Source organism: Crotalus tigris, unplaced genomic scaffold, assembly GCF_016545835.1.
Source record: "Crotalus tigris isolate CLP2741 ecotype Arizona unplaced genomic scaffold, ASM1654583v1 scf7180000018599.1079084, whole genome shotgun sequence".
Lineage (NCBI taxonomy): Eukaryota > Metazoa > Chordata > Lepidosauria > Squamata > Viperidae > Crotalus > Crotalus tigris.
Window position 1 is genome coordinate 168,521 of NW_024097097.1, and position 19,628 is coordinate 188,148.

At 38.4% G+C, this 19,628-nt stretch overlaps 1 protein-coding gene across 1 annotated transcript in view; it reads right to left on the reverse strand.

Annotated features, from left to right (window-relative positions):
• Positions 1-19,628, reverse strand: part of USP43 (ubiquitin specific peptidase 43) — a 104,815-nt gene that overhangs the window by 36,490 nt on the left and 48,697 nt on the right. The window contains exons 4-6 of the mRNA XM_039355090.1: positions 12,602-12,694; positions 5,898-6,033; positions 5,646-5,790 (exon numbers count right to left, since the gene is read on the reverse strand). Coding sequence (XP_039211024.1) covers positions 5,646-5,790; positions 5,898-6,033; positions 12,602-12,694 — 374 coding nt within the window. The remainder of the gene's footprint in view (positions 1-5,645; positions 5,791-5,897; positions 6,034-12,601; positions 12,695-19,628) is intronic.

The window sequence follows — 19,628 nt, forward strand, 5'->3', positions numbered from 1 at the left end:
ATACAAATATTATATTAATGTCTCCCCCTAAAACAAATGTTTGCCTAAATGAACTTATCTGATCCCTTCCACCAGGATAACTATTCCTGATCACTAGACCTAAGCTCTTTGGTCCAGCTAGCCTGATCTGTACCCCAATTTCCAGGTGGATCATTCCCTCTGTACAGATTTAGGCTGCCTAATCTATTAACGTCACCTGGAAATAGGACTGTCCCAAAGGCAGGATTTTTCGGGAAAGTCCATCTCCCAGATCAGCTTACATATTGTCACCTCTCATGTTTTTCAATTAAGGCTTCTTGTTTAGCCCAGAGAAACAATAAATCACTGACAGACTGTGTTTTCAGACCCATTCTTGTTTTGCATTTACAAGCTCATTCTTTTAAAGAAATGCAGCCATCTGGACAGATGCTTGCCAGTCCCACAGCTCAGCTAAATGATTTTCAACCTCTTCTCTTCTTCCTGAAGTCGCCCTTGTCAAAAGCTTCATCTCTGCAGATTCCTAACCCAACCAAACATCTATTCAGAGCTATAGAAATTCTCCAATGGGATAATTCCAAATATTATTTCTAAGCATTAATGTCTCTTCTGGACCGTGTGAAGCATGCATATTTGAATGTTCCCTACAATTCTTACTCATACAGTGAAAAACAATGAAATCATTTTCCCCCCCTCCACATGATTATTTTTGCAACAGAGAATCCTAACATTCCCTCCCCCAGGAGTCTGATGGGATCTGCAGTGTCAGAGGCTATTTTGAACACAGAGAGTTCAATCGATGGCATCCCAAACATATCTGATCAATAAGCAAGACAGGGCAGATAAAAAGCAGAGGCTGGCAAGCAGAGCGCATAGCTTCCTAAGACTTCCCACTTTTTTGAGAGGTGAAAAATTCAGCAGGTCAGCAGAATACTTGGTTTGAGTCCTTTTTCCTTGGACAGATGAACCTTTCACCTATATGTATCTAGATGACATGACTTTCTTAAGCTCCAAAAAACTGAAAAAAAGTTTCAGTTACTGCTATGAAAGAGTCAGGAAGTCATCTATTTAATAGCATATAAGTGGGGAAGAGGAACTCTAAGAATATCTGTTGCAGAATAATAATAATAATAATAATAATAATAATAATAATAATAATAATAATAAGAAGAAGAAGAAGAAGAAGAAGAAGAAGAAGAAGAAGAAGAAGAAGAAGAAGAAGAAGAAGAAGAAGAAGAAGAAGAAGAAGAAGAAGAAGAAGAAGAAGAAGAAGAAGAAGAAGAAGAAGAAGAAGAAGTAGTAGTAGTAGTAGTATAATATACTGCATCTGGAAGATAAGCATTAGAGAGATTGATATCGGGCTAAATTTTGGGGGGAGATGCATTTATGATGGGTAGGGATCAGGTGGAAAATTCCCACATTCAAAAAAACAGCAGGTGTTCCTTACTGACCATGGAACAAACAGAAAGTGAGGATCTTGTTAAAGTCAACCCTATCAAAATATTTCATTAATACCCCAACAAATTCTAGTGCAATTTAAAAGCATACATTCATGCTGAAATCATATTGCCTCTTACAGCCTATTCCACCTCTACTTTCAAGTTTTAGAAATAATCTGTACTGGACTGGTAGAAAGCTGTACTGATTTATATGATTAGGTTTCATTCTAAAAGGGAAAGCAAATAGAAAATTTGAAATTTAAAATCTCTTTGCAGCTCTTACATCCCTTATAGGCTCCACCCTAAGTACATCTTCCCACCACATGAGGACTGACAACAAAATCTCACTTACACTCCTGGCATTTGCAAACTGAAAAACCAATTTATCTTGATTCAAGCCTGACCTTTGAAGCAAAAATGGCTTGTCTGCCTGCCAAGTTCAGGAAGGCTAAAAGTAACTTCTTGTATGAGTCAGAAAACAGGAATAGATTCCCTTTTTTGCCACATAGGAATCAATTACAAAATACTACTAGTAAGATTCTAGCTTACAACAAACATATTCAGCACCCAAAAAGGTACCCATAACCCGCAATGAAATGGTGGCAGCACTATCTCAGGTCATTCACACTTAGAGGTAAAGGTTTTTGTTGTTGTTTGTTTCCTCTGAGTCAGGAAACTACAGACCAATTAACCTCGGGAGATACTGGAAAAGATAATCAAAAAACAGATTTGTGAACATCTAGAAACAAATAAAGTTATAACTAAAAGCCAGCATGGGTTTGTTAAAAACAGATCATGCCAAACCAATCTTATTTCATTCTTTGACAAAGTGACTAAGTTAGTGGACCAGCAAAATGCTGTGCACATAGTATACTTAGACTTTAGCAAGGCATTCAACAAAATAGACCACAACCTACTTCTTGATAAGCTAGAAAAATATGGGATAGACCACATCACCACCAGATGGATTTGTAACTGGCTGACAAACCATACTCAACGAGTCGTCCTTAATGGTACTATATCTACATGAAGGGAAGTAAGCAGTTCCGTCTTAGGCCCAGTACTCTTCAATATCTTCATAAATGACTTAGATGAGGGAATAGAAGGGGAACTCATCAAATTTGCAGATGACATTAAGCTGGCAGGTATAGCCAATACACCAGAAGACAAGCTCAGGATCCAAAAAGATCTTGACAATGGCCCCTATTCAACAAAATGAAATTTAATGTGGAGAAAAGCAAGGTTTTACGCACAGGCAGGAAAAAACAAATGTATGAGTACAGATTAGGCGAAACCTAGCTCAAAAACAGTAACTGTGAATGGGATCTTGGAGTCTTAGTGGACGATCACTTACATATGAGCCAGCAGTATGTGGCAGAAGCCAAAAAAATTACACAATCCTTGGTTGTATAAACAGAGGCATAGAATCAAAATCATGTGGAGTATTACTACCGCTTTATAAAGCCTTAGTAAGGCCACACCTGGAATACTGCATCCAGTTTTGGTCACCACATTACAAAAAAGATGTTGAGACTTTGGAAAAAGTGCAAAGAAGAGCAAGTAAGATAATCAAAGGCCTGGAGACAAAAACATATGAAGAATGGTTGCAGGATTTGGGTTTACACAAAAACCCAAAATCTTAAGAAAGGAGTCATCGAAAAAGATAAGTAGGAATTTTTTCCTCTCTACTTTAGACTGCAAGCCACATCATAGAATGTTATTTTTTTAACAGACTCAATACATTATAGTTAAAATGCTTAAGACTCTTTCTTAGAAAGAAAGAATCTTAAGAAAGATCTGAACTATTGCAATATTATCTGGAGAAGCAAAAAATTGGGAGAAGCACACAAAACATGTTTAATATTATTAATATCATGCTGTCTTCACCTTGGAATTCGGCATTCATTCATAATTTGTCATTCAAAAATACTGTGTAATTCATGTTAATTAGGAGAAAAAATGTACTAGACTGAAATACTTTCATTAATAAAGTATGGATTGACATTTTCTATGGCAAAAAAAGCTTACAAATTTGCATGTACAATACACATAAGATAATTTTGTTATTATTAAAAAGTACTAGCTCATTCTATCAGCAGTACGTGGTCATAAGGAACAGATGAAAACATACATACATACATACATACATACATACATACATACATACATACATATAGAACAATATTAAAAATAAAAGAATGGTTCCTGGGTATATTCATGTCGAGCAACAAACAGGCATGAACACCAGGAAAAGTTAAAAACTATAAAAGTTTTAATTGAGTAAAATACCAAGCTTTTGTTGGCTACTTTTCCTGGTGTTCACAAAAAGAAAGGAAAGACAGAGACTGAGCAAGTTCTTTGATAGTCTAGGCTAGGACACATGCGTCAAACTCACCACGTCATGTGACATGTCACAACATATTGTTACTTTTTTGCATTGCCAGAGCTGGGGTGGGCGCAGCTTCCGCATGATGTAACTGGCTCATGGGCCGGCAGTTTGACCCCCCCTGGTCTAGGACTACCTCAAGATGTATGTGTGAGATTGATTGGTTAAAGTACTTTTTTATCAAAATCTCCCTGTATATGATATACTATTGATTGATTTATTGATTGACAGATTGACTGGTATGCCACCAAAACCATACAACTCATGGTGGTTTACATCAATAAAAAGATTAAAGACATTTAAAATGGCAATTTCAACTTTCAAAAGCCTTGCAAAATTTTGTCAGAAAGGTACTAGAGATGGATCAAGCTGACTTCTTATGGAATATTGTTTCCCAAGAAGCCACCCACAGAAACACTGGCTTTCCTTTATGGAAGAGATTATTACCAGACATAGGTTTCTAGGCCCTGAACTTTGATTATTATTTTGTGTTTTATTTTATTATTTCATGTTCTCTCTAAAGTCACCTCACAGCAAAATGGGTGGCAAAAAAAATTAATACATAATAATGTTTGAATAGCTTTTGGAGAAAGGAGGATCTCTAACAAGTGTCACAAAAGTGAAACAAAAAATCAACTCAGGCATAAGCAAGAGAAAAAGGAGCAGGAAAAACATGGGTTCTTGCTCCTCTTGGTTTTAGAATTCAATTTTGTGCAGAAACCTCCTTTAAAGGAAAGGTAGCTATAGGCTGAGAAAGGATGATGATAAGAGAAAGCAATTCTTGGCTGATGAGTACTTTATTTATACAATTTTCTGTAGAAGTAGCTGTTCAGTTTATTAGCACATATAACCGCTCCTCTTTATAGATAACTTGCAGTTATAACTTTCTTCAGAATCCACTCCATTTCAAGTAGAGAGCTAACAGTAAATCAGGCAATTGCCAGAATAAAATAGACACACACACACACACACACACACACACACAAACACAGAGGACAATAAAGCTGACCAAGGGACAACCCCCACTTTTTTTCCTAATAGCCTCATGATGCAATCACCAGTCTAAAATCTTAATAAGAAGCTGCTAAAGTGACAGAACTGTAATGCCCTTAAAGCCCACTTAACCAGCGGCTATCTGGCAGGACTATTACTAATCTATGCTACTCAGGCTGTACAAAAGGAGTGTAATGGATAGACCTAGTCTTCAGTTAAAATTATTGGATTGGTTCTGATCTCATCAAGACAGTTAAATATTTTCACTTTACAACCAGGTCATTTAGCAGCAGAGTTGCCAGTCTCAATTGTAGTTGGTAAGTGAAGCCTACCTGAATAGTGTTATCTGCATTTTCATAATAATAATATATTATTATTTCTTTTCTGGCTCAAGCAGACTATGGCAAAGATAGCTGAGCATTGCTTATGATCTGCAGTGTGCATTAAGAAAGCATAATTTCATAATTTGATCTTGGCATGTATTAATTAGTCTATTTGTCAGTATAGTTGTAGACCAGGAATGACAAAACTATGGCCTATGGGTTACAGGTGGCTTATGGAGAATGATCTATATGACCTACCAACGCTCTTGTCCAATCTCAAGCAGACCATTCATCAATTAATCAATTGATAGGAAGAAACTAGTATGTATTGAGTATATGCTCCTGCCAAAAAAAAGAGGCCAAAAAAGCTGCATTTTCATTACCAACAATCATGATAATATATCAAAACAAAGTTTAGGAATCTGGTAAGAGCCTTGGCTTTCCACTATTGTAGATAAAAAGAGTTTATTAAATTTACAAAATAATGGAAGAGTATTGTATTTTTTTAACCACCACGGTAAGATGTACCTGAGCTTCGGGAGGAGCTACCCCTTTTAAAAGAGAGTGGGGCCTGGAAAGCATAAATGTTGTCCCCTTCTGCAATGGTGTTCAGATCCTCATCATCCGAGAAGGAGCACTGGAATCCTGACTGGTTTAGCTCAGCCAGGATTACCTGCAAATAGACCAGTTAAGGATATCAACCTCAAAAAAGCAAAGTTCAAATCATAAGTATGGTATTCTCATAGAGCACAGAGTATGAGAGAAAATTGTCTGGCTAACCTGGTCAGGCGAAATCTTGCCCTCCTCAGCCACCATTTCCCTCAACTTTGACACAGTGCTGAAGAGAGGCACAGCTAGGCCTACACGCACAAATCGCTGGCTTTTGGATTGGAAGACAAGAGTGACATTCAAAGGCCTGAAAGAAAGAGGAACACAAGGGAATTGAGAATTGAGGAATACTAAGAATGCCCCCAATTCACATCCAGTCTGCCCGTCCGTCTGTTCATTTATTTGTTTGTTCACTCATTTATTCTCTGCCTTAGCTTGGCCACATAATTTATTTAGATATATGTTGTTGCTTATGAACAAAGAAGTGAATTGGAACGTTTCCTAATTTTTTATCACATATTTTAAGCATGGACATTTGGGGCATATATATTGTAAACATATGACTTGAGGATCAGGGATGAACAGATTGGTAGAAAACATCTCCACTTGGAGGCCTGCTCCTTTCAAAGCATTAAGAAACGACACCTTCTGTATCTTTAAGAATATATTTGTCACCATGGATATTAAAAATTACTCATTAAAAATAGTGTATGGCATAGCCTTTGAATTGTGTAGGAGCAATCTGAAATACACCACTACATCCACAGTAGCGTAATATGTAGAATGATTCCAAGATTGCTGGAAAGAGCTACGTTACAGCACTTTATCCTATAACCTGCCCACCCACTCAGCTATGTTATGGCTACAACTCTTCAAAATTCCCAAACAACCTGTCTTTTATTTTCAGTTCAACGCCCATAAGATATAAAGTTTGTACTGAGAAGAAATGAAAATGAAATTTTGATTTGAATTTAAAGCCTCACCCTGAAGGTTCAGAAGAGGGAGGGAGGCAAAAATGGGAAAGCAAGCAAGCATTCTGGAAGAAATCACGGATGTTCCAACAGTTAATTAGGATGCAAACTAGAGAACAGGTGTTGCTTCAAGGCACCTGTCAACTCTAACAGAGGCCTAAGAAAATTAACGCTTGCTTAAGATCTAAAATGTGTGTGTGTGGGGGGGGGTAATTTCTTCTATTTAATGTGTGGTTTGACTCATCTTTTCCTGACAGGAGCAAAACATGGATATAACATGGTGTTGGTTGCACAGCAAAGAATTTCTCCTAAAACTTCTACATGGCAGCATTCAGTGAGTGCTTTCCTATGCCCCCTTTAAATGTGTTGCTTGAAAAGAAAGTCTATGGCACTTTTTTCTTTAAGTTCAAACCTATGTGGCTCAGGGGCATAATAGATAAGAAAGGTGGCTTTAACTCTTCCCTCTTCCATCATGATCTTTAGCAATAGATTTTTTTTAATAATAATTTTCATTAAAAGTTGAAAGATAGAGTTAAAAAGCGAATATGAATTAAGAAAAGTATGAAAGAGTAAAAAAAACCTGCTGGAGACTGCTATCTTACAGTCTTCTTGTGAGAAGCTGTTGTTATGGGGCAATCCAGAGGCCTCTTTTTGCTGGAGAGGAATTCCAACAAGCTGGCCCATTTAGGGGCCCCTCATTCCCCCATGGCTGTTGGCCCTGCTCTCAGCAGAGCCATCTTCAGTTTGCCGTTGCTTCCCCAGAAGTCTCCACATTCACTGCAGAATCAATCTTCAGAGGAAGACTCAAGGAAACTTCAAGTGGTCAACCTGATGACAGGTTGAAAGCAGGCACTAAATAGCACTAAGTTGTACCTCTATGTTTCTCACATCAAATTAAAATGACTCATGGAAGGTCAGTGGCTCGCTAGATGGGCAAATCACTTTCTCTCGGCCCAGTCTACCTCACAGAATTGTTACTAGAGGTAAAAATTGGATAAGGGTGTACTCTAGATGCTGTTTTGAATTCCTGAAGGAAAAGTGAGATGTAAAGCTAACAAATACAAAAATAAATGACATTATTATTAAAGATAGAGATTTGCTTCCTTATATTAGGTCAAAGAAGGTCATCTGGATATTATCCACTGCATATTCCATAGCAGGGGTGAACAACTTTTTTGAAATTAAGAGTTACACTCCAAGAAGCAACACCAGAGCCAGGACAAAAAGCAAATTTATTTCATTTAATTCATATTTTAAAAAAATACATTAAATGTAATTGATAATGTTATTTAGCAAGTATATATTCATTTTTCCATTTTGCCATATTTAAAAAAATACTATTTAGTAACAACTTCTAAAGTTTGTTTGGAGCAATACATTGGGCTTATACTGTAGGACAGTGGTTCTTAACCTAGGCGATATCGCCCCCCAGGGGGCGATTTTGTTTTTCAGGGGGGCGATGGAACGAAAAGGAGCGACATGGGGGCGATGGAACGAGAAGATTGGGGGCAGGGCTTTTCAACTGGTGGTACACAAAGGACCGGTTGAACAGCACTCGAAAAACAAAAACAAAAAAAGTGTAAAAGTGGATGAGGTAAAGTGCAACAGCGCCCGCACAGGCTTGTGGCGAAGTCAGCTGGAACTGCACATTGCCTGGGTCCTACTATGAGGCCAGGATCAAAGCATGCAGCTCCAGTTGATTGGCGGTGGCCTTGGGGTGGCAGGCAGCCTCACGCAGTCTTCAGTGGAGATTCCGCTGGAGCTGCATGACGCATTGCCTGGGTCCTCCCTGCCCCCACCCAGATGCCCTCACTTCCCCCAAGCGCTTTTTTACTCACCTGCTTTCAGCAGCATTCCCTTTCTCCTGTCCTTCTCAGCCTTTGCCATGTGTTCATGAGACAAAAAAAAAAAGTTCCATGAGACTTTCTAACTTCTTGCGAGAAGTCTCATGGAACTTTTTTTTCTTTTTTACCCACAAACACGTGGCAAAGGCAGAGAAGCAAATGAAGGCAGAGAAGCAAAAAGAGAAAGGGAGTGCAGCTGAAAGCAGGTGAGTAAAAAAATGCTTGGGGGAGGTGAGGACATCTGGGTGGGAGCAGGGATGCCAACTTTATCCTGCATGATGGTGGGAGGGTTAATGGCAGGCACGGGGGCCCAGGAGGAGCTGCGCAATCAGCGTGTGCTCAGAAATGCCGATCTCATACTCCTGCTCATCTCACTTGCTTGCAAAAACAAAATTCAGAAGACACAGAAAGGTGTCAAAAGCTATTGATAGATAGATAGAAAGCAAGCAGAAAGCAAGCGAGCTGGGCAGGAGCATGGAATCGGTGTTTCTGAGCACACGCCTATTAGGGGCGCGAATCGGCGTGCTCAGAAATGCTGATTCCACGGTCCTCCCCAGCTCACTTGCTTTCTGTTTGCTTTCTATCTATTAACAGCTTTTGATGCCTTTCCTTGTCTTCTGAATTTTGTTTCTGCAAGCGGGATGAGCAGAAGCACAAGATCGGCATTTCTGAGCACACGCCGATTCGCGCCCCTGCCCTCTCGCTCGGGCAAACAAGTGAGCTGGGCAAGAGCCCAGGATCGGGACGTGCAGCTACAGCTGATCCGCACTTCTGCAGAGCAGCCCAGAAGCGCAGATCAGCTGTAGCTGCTTCCTGGGCTTCTACCCAGCTCACTTGCTCGCGCTTTACCAAAAAACATGCTGCTTGCTAATTTAGCAGAAAACAAATCAGCTGTAGCCCGGTGCTGCTTCTGCTAAATTAGCAAGCGGCATGTTTTCCTGCATTGCGGTTTGTTCTTATGCCCTTTTTATATTTCTTTTTGCATCTTAAGTTTCACTTGTAATTCAATCATTAAATGGTACTGTTTTTCTTTTCGGGCATTTCACTTTCTTGCAATTGAATTTTGTTTTCAGTGGTCATTACATTTAAGTATCTTGAATAAATAAAATAATAATGAAATACATATATCATAAAGTTTGGGAATAAAGTGACGGGTGGCACCAAAATTTTTCACACAGTTGAGATATGGGGAAAAGACTGGAAATAAATTATTTGCATCGATTTGTCTTGATGACAATTTTAAAGAAAACAAAAAAAGTATTTGTATAAATTGAACAATTATTTCCTATGTTGTGATTGAGAGGTTATGTTGGGGAAGAGGGGCGGTGACATCTTCCTCATTGGCTCAAGGGAGCGATTCATTCAAAAAGGTTAAGAACCACTGCTGTAGGAGATCTCAGACTGTGTCCCTCTCTTTTAGATCTAAGCGTCAAAGATCTGGATCAATATTAGTTTCTAATATTCGTGCTGATATAAACTCCTGTTTTTACAACCTTGTAATCTCTTAATATGGGGTAGAATCAGGGTGATTGGATGGAGCTGAGCATTTATTGGCCAGATTCTCTTCCTGACGCTGTGCGGAGTTCACAACAGATATTTTTTCTTTAGAAATATCTGCCATTACTTAGGATTGAACTTTCAACCTTCTAATGGGAGGTAAGCATCTTCATCGCTAGGCCACCACACCACTCATTCAAGTGCAGATATATTGTGCCAATTTCACCTATGGGGAACTATCCTGCAAACATTTTCAAATTCTAAACCTATCTAATCATTTAGAGGTACGCCTCACAGGAGATTCAAAGATTCATATCCATAAAATGGCAGTTTGGAGAAAACACTTTAAGAGATGGAAAAAGAAGTGTGGAGATTTTGTTCTTTTTTCTCCTCATTGATAAAGGACTCCGGTGGCTGAATCCCCACAATGGAGACAGACTCATTGTTTAGCCTTTTTGTTGCCAAACCCAGGCAAGCATAGATAAAGCCAAGAATCTGGAGGGAATTCTAAGGATTTAAGGACTGGAAAGAGAGAACAAAAAAGCAGGTTGGAGGGAAGGTATAAAGGAGAGAGAGGGACATACTGAATCTCCCCAAGCTGTTTAGAAATAGACATTAAACAGACTCCATTTGGATAACAATAAATTCCAGACTACGTAGGCAATCCTTTTTTTAAAAAATCAATTCCAAGGGGAACAAAAATCCTATGAATCTTAAAAGCTAAGGAATTAATTCTAGCATAAGCTTCTATAGAAATGATTTTGCTACATTAGGTATCTGAAGCTCTACCAACATGCTTCTAAATTCAGAAAAAGTCTGGTAGCATCTTTTGGGACTACAGTAAGGGTTTTATTTAAGGCATGAGCTTTCATGAGCTGGTTATCATAAATTAATAGGACTCTGTTCCTCCGCTGCCTGTGAGCTTCTGGTGGCCTTTTTCCATTTCCTCAGAACATACATCAAGTACAATCAGAACCCTGGAACTCTTGAGAACAGTGTGATGACGTGAAATGTCATAACTTTAGAAAGAAGATGGGGACAATATATAAAAGATACACTTACAGATCAGGTTCCATTTCTCAAAGTAAGGTTCTGTTTTGATAATGCTATGCACATACTGAAGACAGTGAGATTTATTTCCAAAGAAACATGTACAGGGTAAAGCTGTCAGACATATGCAGCCCAATCCATTACATATTTATTCATGTTCAGCTCTCAAGAGGCTGAGCACATTGCATCTTTGGAATTCAGATTTGTAATGAGCTATTCTGTCCAACTAACACCAATATAAAACTAAAACTTTTCTAATTCAAACTAAAAAGAGGTAGGGATTTTACCTATATTTTTAAGGAGGACCTGGGAATTCTTAAAAAAAACCATGCTTATAATGCTGTCATTTTCTCATTTCCCAGCTTTCTGACTTCCCTAGAGCTCATGCATACTTGGCTGAACCCTCAACGGTGGGGGGGGGGGGAGTTTTGCTAGTTTCAGGGCCTTGGCTCCCTGCTGTGCATAACCAGCTGCCAAAAAGTAGCAATTTCCAGCCTATGGCCCTTTTCTGTCAGTATTTCTCACTCAGCCTGTGATGCTGAAAAAAACAAGACAGTTCTAGTCCTCTTGTAAGAAATAAGATGAGATTTTTGGACAGAAAAAAGAGAAAATACTTCAGAGTCCTGCCTAGCTTCCCAAAACAATTTTCTTCTTGAAGGAATAGAACAAAAACCACAGTTATAAAAACTTAATTCCTAATGGGGGATTGTAATAAATGGATTTCTGATCTGGCTATCCAGAAAAATTAGGCAGTTCAATAGACTTTGGGAACTTTTAGAACAGGAATGGTGAATTTTGCAGTCCTTTAGATGTTGCTGATAAATTTTGTTCTTACTGACCTAAATAATATTTAGGCTGGTGGTTCTCAACCTTTTCTCCACTACAGACTCCCTTTAAATAACTTTTGTGGCCATGGACCATGTCCACGGACTTAACTCAAGATTTAAATCATAACATTTCTTCACGCCTTTGCAGACCCTCTGGAATGATATCTCACCCCCAAGGACTCCGCAGACTGCAGGTTGAGGACCACTGATTTAGGCAATAAATTGTACCAAGGCAGTTTGCACACAAAATGTGGATTTGTACTGAAAGTGAACTTTTAGTAAGACAGAAAGAGAAGAAAGATTACATTACAAATGTCTTAGTGTGGAACCTAACAAAGCAATGGAAATTCTGAAATTCATTTTCATACTGAAAATAGAAAGATGGGAATGTCTGCCTTTATCAGCTTACTACACAAGTTCTATGCATTAAAATTTGAAAAATTTAAAATTCATATCTCAAGAGAAAATATTTCAGAAATATACATTTTGAGAATAGTTATTCTTAAAACATGACTTTAAATATGATTTTTTATTTAAAATATTGAAAAGAAAGAATAACCCACCAGTTAGTGAGAAAGATGATAAAATATGTAAATGAGTGCATGCAATATTAAGAGAAGTAGAATTCATACCGTACATTCTAGTGAGAACGCAGGAGAGGAAATATGACCTGTGATCAAACATACCTGGTTTGACGCAAGGGAATAGGCAAGGAGATACACAGAAAAGGGTCAAAAGTATTGCTCTGTTTCCGGCAATGAGGGCAAGTCAATGAAGATCTAGAAAAAAAATACAGAAATTCTTCATCAGTAAAGAAACTGATATCAAGTTTAGCAATGCCAGCTTTAAAAATGTTGGTTTCCAATTTGGTATTCTAGACCCCAAAGTTTTCTTCAACTTCTGGGCTAAAAAGAAAACTACAGATTGCTAAAGACCTGAGAGTACCACTCCTTTCAAACTTGCAAACTGACATTTCTATGAAAATTAGTAACACTAATTTGACCGTGCTAACATCGGTCTTATTAGCCACCTACAGACACATCGTTGACAAGATGTCAAGGTCTTCATCGAAATCGATGGACGAACAACATATAGTAACGCTTTGATGAGACCCGCCTTGTACATTATGTAATATATAAATTAGTAGCACTTTGATGAGACCGGCCTTGTATATATTATATTATGCCTTGTATAATATACCAAACACTGACATCTCTCTATCAGGTAAGATCTAGATAAATGGACTTTCAGGGTCTCTCTCCTCTGAAGGATCTGACCATTACATTAAATCAACTTTTGAGTAGTTAAGATCAGACAAATAATATATTTGTATTTTTAGCCATATAAAATTGGTAAAAATATCATACAAACACATAATACTGTAACCATTTTCTTACCAGGATCAATTGGCAATGGCTTTCTCTATGGTATTTTAGCTAATAGGAAGGAAGGAAGGAAGGAAGGAAGGAAGGAAGGAAGGAAGGAAGGAAGGAAGGAAGGGAGAGGAGGAGGAGGGGGAGAGAGGGAGGGAAGGAGGGAGGGAGGGAGGGAGGGAGGGAAGGAAGGAAGGAAGGAAGGAAGGAAGGAAGGAAGGAAGGAAGGAAGGAAGGAAGGAAGGATTTGATAATGTTAAAAGAGTTCATGGACCTTTTCTTTGACATATATTCTTTCTTGCCTAAATTTCAAGTTTTGTTTCTAGCATGAAAAGCCGGGAGAAAAGGTTATAAGTGAAGTGTTTTCAGCTGGATATGTTAGACTTAGCCCACTATATTCTGAAATTCACTCTTTGCCTGCCACACTTTTTTAGCCCAAATATTCTACTATGCTTTTAATATCTGTTTAGGATCACAGAGAGTGTAACATCTGATAACATCATGATATTGCCAGAGAGATAGAGAAACCTCTGGCTCAGGCCCCTTCCCCTTTTTGGGAAAAAGAGGTTTAAAGGCAAAGTGAGTGGCTTGAGCTGTCAATTCACCATTCTTCCCTTTTAAAACACTTCAAAACAAGTAAAATGGCAAAATGGGAGGCCAAAAGAATTAAAAAGGTGCCTGAAGCACAATTTTTGGGCAGTAACCACCTCCCATCAAAAAAAAAGCCCAAATTTTCAACCCTGTCAAATCAATCTTATAGGTCAGGGGTCCCCAACCAGTACCAGGCTGCAGCATGTCAGCAACCGGTCCACACAAACAAGGAAAACCCCATCCACAGGCAGCACGCAAAACCACACCCCCTTCGGTCCATGGAAAACTTCTCTTCACCTAACCAATTCCTGGTGCCCAAAAGGTTGGGGACCTCTGTTATAGGCAATAAACTTGCTACTCCCTGCAATAAACTGCAATAAATCCTAAGGTTGAATTAGCACCAATTTATAATCTGACACCAATAAGTGTGGCTAAGAGGCTGCCTATGGACTGAATTTGGTGGAAGGACTAGAAATGAAATCATAACCGGGAAGCAGCCATGTCATAAAGAGGCCATTTCCAGTTAAGATGGCCAAATGGTTTAATACAGGGGTAGTCAACCTTGGCTCTTTTATGACTCGTGGACTTCAACTCCCAGAATTCCTGAGCCAGCCATGCTGGCTCAGGAATTCTGGGAGTTGAAGTCCACGAGTCATAAAAGAGCCAAGGTTGACTACCCCTGGTTTAATGTGTCTTACAAACTGCCCCATTCGGTATTCCTCTAAGATTTATTTTACTTACACCCATCAGACTCTCACAGATAAATTGGTGACCAACCTCATGAAATAAATACAACTTATAAAAACAAAATTAAGCAATCATTAACTAATAATATATTTTTCCTTTCCCACAGGCTCTCTAAAACACTTTATTTTTTAAAAGTGGGTGCTATTGTGATTTCTAGAGGGAAACCAGAAACACGTGGAAGAAAGAGTTGGCATCCGCAAACCTTAGCTCCTCTCACGAAGTTTTGTGTCTGATCAAAGTACCTTCTGGATATGTATATAAATAAAGCCTCAGTTTCAAGGGAAAAAATAAAATATCTAAACTGTAATTCCGCACAGAGACCCTTTTAGTTTTAAATACAGGTGAAGAGAACAGCAGCTTTGTGTTTCATCCAAATAAGGGCCCATTTCAACCATTTTTCCTCTTCATTCCATCAGTCACCTCTCACTTCCATTCCTAGTAATATCTCACAACTATTTCAACTCAGAAAAGAACTTAAGAAATAATTACATCTGCACTATTCATTGGTTAAGTTAAATCATGATTTTGCACATTTTTACCTTAGTTTAAAATAGCACAGTAATCTTTTCTTTCCTGAGTTTTGTTAAACCAACACTCAGATTTTTACCATCTGCTCCCTTCAAAATCATGTGGCATATTAAACGACAATCTTTGAAACTTAAACAATTAAGGCACCCACCCTCACTCCTCTTCTTGCAAATGGATTGACAAATTGGGAGAGTATACATATTCAAAAATTCTCATGTAATTTACAATTCTAGTCAAAGGAATTTAAAGAGCCTAACTTGAAAGAGGAAAGCTCTAATAATCAAATTAATGAAAACTGAACTGGGCAAAGTAAACTCCAAATCTGTACCAGGTGTCAATCATGCAACACAATACATATTTGCTATTTTATAGGGATATGTGTTACTTTACAAAATAAATTCAAGTTCTGCCAGGAAGAAATTGCCAATTAAAATAAAAAAGGGAGGCTGAAAAAAGGAAAGAAGAGAAGAAAGGAAGATACCAATGAAGAGAAACAATTTACTTTGAAATTATTAGCAAATTATGAATATCTCTGAGGTAAGAAGGATTCAGTTTCAGCTTTCCCATCATAGCAAAGAGAGCAACCTCCCTCCTTTAAAAAGCACCTGGAATTAAATTTATTCTCAGAGCCATAAGTATAGCTAATCAACTGGAAGGTCTTACTAAGACGTCATCATTGGAAGTATTAGTTGCTTAGCAGGTTAGATAAGAAATGAAACCTGCTTCCTGATATGAAAATAAAAACATTTCCAAAAAGACTAAGAGAAGAAACAGTGCCAGGTGGGGAAAAGAAACATACAGGGCTGAATCTATTCCAGAAAAAGAAAGAATGACTGCACTGCAACTATACAACTGACCCTAACTCTAGCCATCATTAGAAAGCAAGATTTTTACCCCCTTCTTCAGAAATAGTGTTCAAATAGGTAAATGTCCTTGTGAAAAAGTCACTACAGGTTAGGAAATATAATTCATGTTATCTTTTGCAGCTGCTTTTCTGTCACAGTTCTACTATAACATTTCTACTACTATCCAATTAAAGTTTCAGGACAGTACTGAAATATACCAATTCACCCAATATCAAAGGGAATATACAATTTTAACTAGGCTAATCAGGATACTAAATCAAGAACAGCAGCAGTGAACATCCAGAGGGAGCATTTTACAGCTAAGTTATCTCTTTTATTGACATAAATCACCATTTATTTATGCAAAGAGATCTTTGAAAATGTGAAAACTGCTCAAGTCTTCTTGTTGAAAACCTTTAGCCAGAGTTAAGAAAGGGACAAAGCAAAATTGGGGGTGCCGAGAAAAAGGAAGAAAAATATATAAAAAATAATAACTTCCAACTTTCTTTGATGCAGATACAAATATCAAATACATTAAACTTTTGCTCTAAAATTAATCAAAATATACAGCACTTCTATAATTATAAGCAGTTCTTGTATTTATCTTTTGTTGAAAATTAAGTTTTTTTTAAAAAAAAGAAGGAAAGGAACACATTAAATGTGATATGGAATGGGACAGTCAATTTCTCTTTCTCTACTTAACAATAATGGCATCTGCTTGGAAATCAGAGAAATCTAAATTAAGCTCCACCCGAGCAGGCTAGTTTAATCCTTCCCCTGTCATTAGAACATCCTGATAATATCAACAAATACTATCATTCCATCTTGCTTCAATGTGATTGCATCTCAAAGCACACTCATGAAACAAGCTTTGGTAGTTTTCTGGGTAAAGTATGTTATTTAATTTATCTTAAATTTAGGGGTTCTCCAACTTCACTAAATTTTACACTTTAAAAGCAAGAACAATAATAAAGAAGCAGAAGTCATGGATAGCTGGACAAAACAGTACAAGCAGTCCTTGACTTACAACCTCAACTGAGCACACAATTGTGGCTAAATGAGATGTTTGTTAAGTGTGTTTTGTGTATTTTACAACCTTTCTTATCCCAGTTACTAAATGAATCACTGCAATTTTTAAATTAGTAACATGGTTGTTAAGTGAATCTGGCTTCCCCATTGACTTTGCTTGTCAGAAGGTTGCAACGGGTGATCAACAATCATTAAGTGTGGTCATAAGTCATTTTTTTTCAGGTCACTGTAACTTTGATCATCCATCATCATGGACTGAGATATCATCAATATGCTGATGATACTCAGCTGTATGTCTCGGCTCATGGTGAATTAAGCAAAGGTGTGTCTCCCTCTTGCAGTGCTTGAAGGCTTTTAAGGGAGCAACAGGCTGAAACTGAACCCTGGCAAGACTAAGTAGCTCTGGGTTTGGGTTGTTTGATTCATGGAGAATTGACACCTTAGATCTTGGATGGGGTGGTAGTGCCTCAAACAGACTCAGTACATAATCTGGGGGTTCTCCTGGACTCACAACACCTGCTCAAGGAGCAGGTGGCTGTTGTGGCCAGGAGGGCCTTTGTGCAGCTGTTTTGTATACTAGCTACCATCCTTTCCTGGGCCAACAATCTCTATTTACCTCTTGTCTTGACTACTTCAACATACTCTATATGGAGCTGCCCTTGAAAAGCATCTGGAAGCTCCAGTTGTTCAAAATGCAGCGGCCTATATAATTTTGTGCAGACCCAGATGGGCACACATGCATCAATTCTCTTGTAGGAGTTGCACTGGATGCCAATTTGCTTCCCATGCGCTGATTGTCACCTTTTGAGCCCATCTGAAAGGCTGTCTCTTTCTCACTTTTTTGTAAAGCCCTGAAGACTTGGTTCTGCCAACAGGCCTGAGGAATCCAGATTGGGATGAAGGCCATCAAGTGGATCATTTGAGTGTGTGTTGTCACCAGGGGGATGGGCGGTATTGTTTTTTATTTTTTAGACTGAGTTTTTACCACCCAGAGTCTCTGTGAGTGAGTGGGCGGCCATATAAATCATGGATGGATGGATGGATGGATGGATGGATGGATGGATGGATGGATAGATAGATATGCTACTTCATCCAATCTACAGGTAGAAAATCCTCTAGACCAGGACACCTAAATATCCATTATGACTTGATCGTGTCAGAATTGACCTTGAATCTATTCCTTCCCATTCTACCATACTCACTTGTTTCCAGATACTAGGGCAAGGCATTGACAGCATCACATTCTACAGATCTACCCATGGCAACCTGGTTCCTCTGTGGTCTCTTCTGCAGCTGGACTGACTTACTTCCACTGACTGTTGTTTTCTCCAAGTACCACAGCACACTGCCCTACAGGTCTCTCTAGTTTCCCTATTCCCCTCCACAAAACTTGGGCTAGCTGGGTCCCACAGGCTTCTCTTTCCTGGTGCTCCATTCTCTAATTTTCTCCTGTGCTCTGTTCTTCCTTGGCCACTGGGTCCTGTTCTCACAGGCTCTCTTGCTTCACCTTGCCTCTGTTTTCAGAACAATATGAACAGGCCTTCAGCACCTTCAAGAGTTTCCTGCAGTAAGAAACATACTGCCTACCTGCTGACCAAAAATAAAGCAGCAAGCAGCTCAAACCCCCCCCCCAAGTAATTAAAAACATTAAGATAAAAACATTAACTCCAACCAACATCAAGCGTTTCATGATCTGAACAGCTTCTAGATGTCATGATGAAACAAAGTTTCAGGAACTATGCAGGAAGCACCATAGATCCCACTACAAGAAGAGTATAAGGGAGTCTGTGGTGATGGAATAATGGGATCAGAAAGAAGAGAACCAAATATTTTGGCATATTTACCCTTATAGCTGGGAGAGATAGTTAAATGGAAGTTTTCATCTTGTAGAGCCTTGCACTACTTGTCCAGCTCCCCTTTTCTGAAAATCTTTTGTAAATATAAATTAAAGTAAAAGGTAAATCTTAAGAGATAGTCAAGAAAGAAGGAAGAAGTGTAAGAAAAAAGAAAAAAACAATTTTTTTTTTTTAAAAAAAAATCTCACTGCTGAAATCTGGCCATTATGCCAGTAACATTTCAGTCCATGAGGAAAGTCTGAGGAATGGGAATGTGAGAGTTTCAACTTGCTGAACTCTTTCCATCCTTATAATTTTTGACATGAAATTGGTCGTTCGGCTGCCTAATTTGACAATGCAGTCTTACAGTGTTTTCTACAGTGCTGCCTACAATCCACACATGAGTCTAGATGGGAAAATGCAGAAGATGGTTAAGAAAATGAATAATGTGATGCAAAGCAAATCTAAATCCCTCTCCCATAATACTAGAAATCACTGCCATTGACTGGCACTAAATTCAAGACAGATAAAAGAAAGTGTTCCTTTACAAAGTGTGTAATTTACTTTTGTTATATCATAGAGCAACAATAGCCATGATTCTAGATAAGTGCTTCCCAAACCTGGGAAGATTACCCCAAATTAGGCAAAAGTGGTTTTTCTTTGGGTAATGACACACCAACTCACTACCCAGTTACAACAGGGACATTGAAATAAGGATTTTCTGGTAAATGGTTTGGGGTTGTTAAGAAAAAAAGTTTGGGAAGC